Source organism: Salmo salar, chromosome 19 (genome assembly GCF_965601325.2).
Source record: "Salmo salar chromosome 19, fSalSal1, whole genome shotgun sequence".
Lineage (NCBI taxonomy): Eukaryota > Metazoa > Chordata > Actinopteri > Salmoniformes > Salmonidae > Salmo > Salmo salar.
This window is the reverse complement of record NC_138309.1, coordinates 79,895,951-79,901,950: the sequence shown is the minus strand read 5'-3', so window position 1 is coordinate 79,901,950 and position 6,000 is coordinate 79,895,951. Positions and strand designations below refer to the sequence as shown.

The following is a 6,000-nucleotide window of genomic DNA, read 5'->3' as shown; positions in this document are numbered from 1 at the left end:
GCCTTTCCTTCTAATGGTGATCCTTTCATGAAATAACTAGTAGCTTGTTAGAAGAAGAAAAGAGTAGCGGGCTCGTGTCACTCTGAATGGGTTGGGATACTGTAAATGGCTTCACTGTAGAGTTACGGCCATGAGTTTATGAGAGCACAACCACCAATACATTTTCAGCGATTGACCAAAAAAAATGAGATCCAACAAAATGTATTTATCCATTTATTTATCTTGTGGGAAACACATTCAACAAGGATGGTTTTTACAGCTGATGATTTGAAGGGCTGGGATCAGAGGCATCATGATCCCAATATCTCTGAGGGGTCACTGATGACCGAATATATAATGTCTTAATATTCATTCTGTAAGACACTGCTAATTATGTATTCTCATCCCAGTGGATGATATTGAGGGGGGCATGTGCCACCCGATGGTGCCAGCTCAGGTTCGATGGGCATGATGCCTCTGTGTGGGAGAAACCAAGCACACAAACACACACTGCAGGCTTGTACTTGAGGTTGTTGTCTGTCCATTCTGCACAGTTTTAAGGCTTGGATGTGACACACAGGGATGAGGAGGATTCTGGGTAGGACTTAAAGGAAAATTGCACCCCCCCAAAAAAATATATATACATATATATATTTTAGTATTTTATTTTAGAAATTTTATTTATTAGTCCATTATTAAAATATTATTATTTTAAAATATTATTATTTTATTTCCATAGTCCCAAAATGTTTTGCTTGTCAGTAATCAGGTTTTCAAGATATGTAACTTTCAAAATACAGAAATCATCCCTGTATGATGCATTTTGCATCATATGACGCAAAACGCAGCATCATAGGATGCAAAATGTATCATACAGGGATGATTTCAGTATTTTGAAAGTTACATATCTTGAAAACTTGATTGCTGACAAGCAAAACATGTTGGGACTGTGTCAACAATGGACTAACGAAACAAATACCAAAATATTGTTTTTGGGTGGAATTTTCCTTTAAGAATGTGTCTAAACAATTATGTATCTAAAATTGCATCCTATACGCTATATAGTACCCTACTTTTGACCAGAGCCCATATGGAATAGGGTATAATATCAGATACAAGCCAACAAGAAAGTTCAATCCACAGTGTGAAGACACATACTGTATTATAAGGGGTTTCTTAATCACCTCAGAGGTCACAGTAATGGAGTCTGTTTAACTTTTCCTGCTAACTAACACTTATACAGTATTTTGCCTCATCATCCTCATCCTCACCTTGTAATTAAAGGAAAACCAAATAAGCATATTTACAATGAAAGTAAAAACAACAAAATGATCTTTGAGGATGAATGACCTACTAAGCAAATGCATGTACCAGTACCATACATATTATTGTTGTCTTTTTAAAGGGAATACTCTATGTAAAATTGGATAAAATCAGCATTTGGGATAAATAAGGGGACTTATGACAAGATGAATGCCACATCTATTGCGTGGATAAATATTGTGCCATCCTAGCCTACTATTATACCATGTTTCCAAGTGAGCAGGTTGATAATAAATACAACATAATGATCTATACTATCTTAACTCTCATCACATACATTCTTAAACCTTTGAGTCTGAGTTTACAGGTCAAGTAAAACATGTAGAACTTTTGATATATCGTTTTTTTTTTTTCTTTTACAAAAATGCAGAATTGTTCCCTTTTCATGCAATATACATGTTCCTATGAAGGTAGCTTTGGAGGTCTGTGTTTGCCAGTAGTGATGGTGAGTGAGTGAGGGAGTTTGAGTGGATGAGGTTAATTCAGTAGTGTTCGGATGCAGTATTAGTGTCTGCTACAGTGGTTCTGTCTGTTGGCAACGCCACTATCCTGCTTGCGTCCCGTACTCTGAACAGCGTGAAGTAACATTAACAGAATGCTCCCGAAACGTTGGTGAACCCGGTGACCCGTCACTCCTGAAATAGAGAGAGTATCGTTATAGAGCACGTGCTTAGATAAAACAGATGAACACTCCCATTCTTGTTCAAGGTACATCTTTTTCAGAAGGATGGAAAAAAGGAAATGTTTTCTGTTAATGCAGCTGTTATGATTGAAGATAAGAAGAATAGCATGAGAGAGGTCGTGTGAATATCAGAGGTCATGTGAATATCAGAGGTCGTGTGAATATCAGAGGTCGTGTGAATGCCAGAGGTCGTGTGAATGCCAGAGGTCGTGTGAATGCCAGAGGTCGTGTGAATGCCAGAGGTCGTGTGAATATCAGAGGTCGTGTGAATGGCAGAGGTCGTGTGAATGGCAGAGGTCGTGTGAATGGCAGAGGTCGTGTGAATGGCAGAGGTCGTGTGAATGGCAGAGGTCGTGTGAATGCCAGAGGTCGTGTGAATGCCAGAGGTCGTGTGAATGCCAGAGGTCGTGTGAATGGCAGTCAATGGTTTGTTTGTTATCAGCAGAAGAAACCTTTTCCATCTAAACCAACACTTATCTGACACAGATTCATACAAGCTGCATGCTAAGACATGACCATTTATTTTAAAGGGTTAATAGACTAGACAGCCCCTGCCAAGCAATATGTCTCTACTACAGCATACGGAAACTTTGACAATAAGAAATGTAAACTGGTGTCTCTCTTGAGCATTTTGCCATAATAACCAGAAAGAGGGTGAATAATGATAGAATGTAGTTCAACACACTCATCAAGTAACCCCTCATTTGATAGGAATGAGACAAACTGGCAGTATTAAAACCAGTACCCTCTGAACACAACCAGAGATAACAGAGAGAATTGTATAGACAACAATCAAAACCCAACTTGAAATTTAGACAAAACAGTAAAAAATAAATTGCAAACACACAACGTTTGAATTGCTTATTGTCAATAATGGTATGAGACGCTGAAAGAAAATGCAAACATTAGCACCAATCACATTTCCAGAGCAGCCATCACAGGCACAGAAGCCAGTCATGGAAGGCTATAGAGAGACTCCATACAGTATATATAGAGAGACTCCATACAGTATATATATAGAGACTCCATACAGTATATATAGAGAGACTCCATACAGTATATAGACAGACTCCATACAGTAAATATAGACTCCATACAGTAAATATATAGAGACTCCATACAGTATATATAGGGACGCCATACAGTATGTATATATATATATATATATATATATATATAGAGAGAGAGAGAGAGAGAGAGAGAGAGAGAGAGAGAGAGAGACTCCATACAGTATGTATATATATATATATGACAGAGAGACTCCATCCACACAGAAGGAATCATGATACTAGAGCTGACTGTGGAGAGGGAGAGGACTGTGGAAAGCTGAAAGCAGCCCAGGTTAGTACAGCAAGCTGAGCATTGAGCAGCCCTATGAGGAAGCCGGTGACTGTAGACAGCACAAGAAGCAGGAGATGGATGTGGAGGAAATGGAGGGGGTTACTTGTCAGTGTCCTGCCAGCCAGACCCAGCCGTCACAGACCGACCGATGTGGTCCCCTTACCTGCGGTCACTCTTCGCCCTCCTCGGGCGTGATTTCAGTCTCTTTGTGGACCACTACTTTGGTCACTGACATGTCAGGGTGCTGCTTTTTGGCCTCCTTTATGGCCTGAGCCAAGGCCTACAGACAGACAGACAATATGCCAAACACCCCATGGAGGGAAACAGAGAGGAAGGTGGAATGGGCATGATCAGAGTCACAAGGGCAAGGGTTGGACTAGTCACAGTGTGGTTGGGTATACCTCCTTCACAGTGTGGTTGGGTATACCTCCTTCACAATGTGGTTGGGTATACCTCCTTCACAATGTGGTTGGGTATACCTCCTTCACAATGTGGTTGGGTATACCTCCTTCACAATGTGGTTGGTTATACCTCCTTCACAATGTGGTTGGGTATACCTCCTTCACAATGTGGTTGGGTATACCTCCTTCACAATGTGGTTGGGTATACCTCCTTCACAATGTGGTTGGGTATACCTCCTTCACAATGTGGTTGGGTATACCTCCTTCACAATGTGGTTGGGTATACCTCCTTCACAGTGTGGTTGGGTATACCTCCTTCACAATGTGGTTGGGTATACCTCCTTCACAATGTGGTTGGGTATACCTCCTTCACAGTGTGGTTGGGTATACCTCCTTCACAATGTGGTTGGGTATACCTCCTTCACAGTGTGGTTGGGTATACCTCCTTCACAGTGTGGTTGGGTATACCTCCTTCACAGTGTGGTTGGGTATACCTCCTTCACAATGTGGTTGGGTATACCTCCTTCACAGTGTGGTTGGGTATACCTCCTTCACAGTGTGGTTGGGTATACCTCCTTCACAGTGTGGTTGGGTATACCTTCTTCACAGTGTGGTTGGGTATACCTCCTTCACAGTGTGGTTGGGTATACCTCCTTCACAATGTGGTTGGGTATACCTCCTTCACAATGTGGTTGGTTATACCTCCTTCACAGTGTGGTTGGGTATACCTCCTTCACAATGTGGTTGGTTATCACCTCCTTCACAAGGTGTGAACACCTCCGTCACTGTGGTGTGGGATACCTCCTTCACAGTGTGGTTGGGTATACCTCCTTCACAGTGTGGTTGTGAACACCTCCGTCACTGTGTGGTGTGAACACCTCCATCACTGTGTGGTTGTGAACACCTCCGTCACTGTGTGGTTGTGAACACCTCCGTCACTGTGTGGTGGTGAACACCTCCGTCACTGTGTGGTTGTGAACACCTCCGTCACTGTGTGGTTGTGGACACCTCCGTCACTGTGTGGTTGTGAACACCTCCGTCACTGTGTGTGTGAACACCTCCGTCACTGTGTGGTTGTGAACACCTCCGTCACTGTGTGGTTGTGAACACCTCCGTCACTGTGTGGTTGTGGACACCTCCGTCACTGTGTGGTTGTGAACACCTCCGTCACTGTGTGGTTGTGAACACCTCCGTCACTGTGTGTGTGTGAACACCTCCGTCACTGTGTGGTGGTGAACACCTCCGTCACTGTGTGGTTGTGAACACCTCCGTCACTGTGTGGTTGTGAACACCTCCGTCACTGTGTGGTTGTGAACACCTCCGTCACTGTGTGGTTGTGAACACCTCCGTCACTGTGTGGTGTGTGAACACCTCCGTCACTGTGTGGTTGTGAACACCTCCGTCACTGTGTGGTTGTGAACACCTCCGTCACTGTGTGTGTGTGAACACCTCCGTCACTGTGTGGTTGTGAACACCTCCGTCACTGTGTGTGTGTGTGGAACACCTCCGTCACTGTGTGTGTGAACACCTCCGTCACTGTGTGGTTGTGAACACCTCCGTCACTGTGTGGTTGTGAACACCTCCGTCACTGTGTGGTTGTGAACACCTCCGTCACTGTGTGGTGTGAACACCTCCGTCACTGTGTGGTTGTGAACACCTCCGTCACTGTGTGGTTGTGAACACCTCCGTCACTGTGTGGTTGGGTATACCTCCTTCACAATGTGGTTGGGTATACCTCCTTCACAATGTGGTTGGGTATACCTCCTTCACAATGTGGTTGGGTATACCTCCTTCACAATGTGGTTGGGTATACCTCCTTCACAGTGTGGTTGGGTATACCTCCTTCACAATGTGGTTGGGTATACCTCCTTCACAGTGTGGTTGGGTATACCTTTTTCACAGTGTGGTTGGGTATACCTTCTTCACAGTGTGGTTGGGTATACCTCCTTCACAATGTGGTTGGTTATACCTCCTTCACAATGTGGTTGGGTATACCTCCTTCACAATGTGGTTGGGTATACCTCCTTCACAGTGTGGTTGGGTATACCTCCTTCACAATGTGGTTGTGAACACCTCCTTCACAATGTGTGTGAACACCTCCGTCACTGTGTGTGTGTGGACACCTCCGTCACTGTGTGGTTGTGAACACCTCCGTCACTGTGTGGTTGTGAACACCTCCGTCACTGTGTGGTTGTGAACACCTCCGTCACTGTGTGGTGTGTGAACACCTCCGTCACTGTGTGGTTGTGAACACCTCCGTCACTGTGTGGTTGT

General features: G+C 44.0%; 1 protein-coding gene across 7 annotated transcripts in view; it reads right to left on the bottom strand.

Annotated features, from left to right (window-relative positions):
- Window positions 1-200: 200 nt before the first annotated feature.
- LOC106579649 (band 4.1-like protein 3) overlaps window positions 201-6,000 on the bottom strand; it is a 112,520-nt gene continuing 106,720 nt past the window's right edge. For 6 of the 7 annotated variants that reach the window (XM_045702744.2, XM_045702739.2, XM_045702738.2 and 3 more), the window contains 2 exons: window positions 3,489-3,605; window positions 201-1,937 (listed from right to left, as the gene is read on the bottom strand). In XM_045702744.2, the coding sequence (XP_045558700.2) occupies window positions 3,495-3,605 (111 nt within the window). In that variant the 3' untranslated portion in view covers window positions 201-1,937; window positions 3,489-3,494. The remainder of the gene's footprint in view (window positions 1,938-3,488; window positions 3,606-6,000) is intronic. The other variant, XM_045702742.2, reaches the window with a different exon arrangement.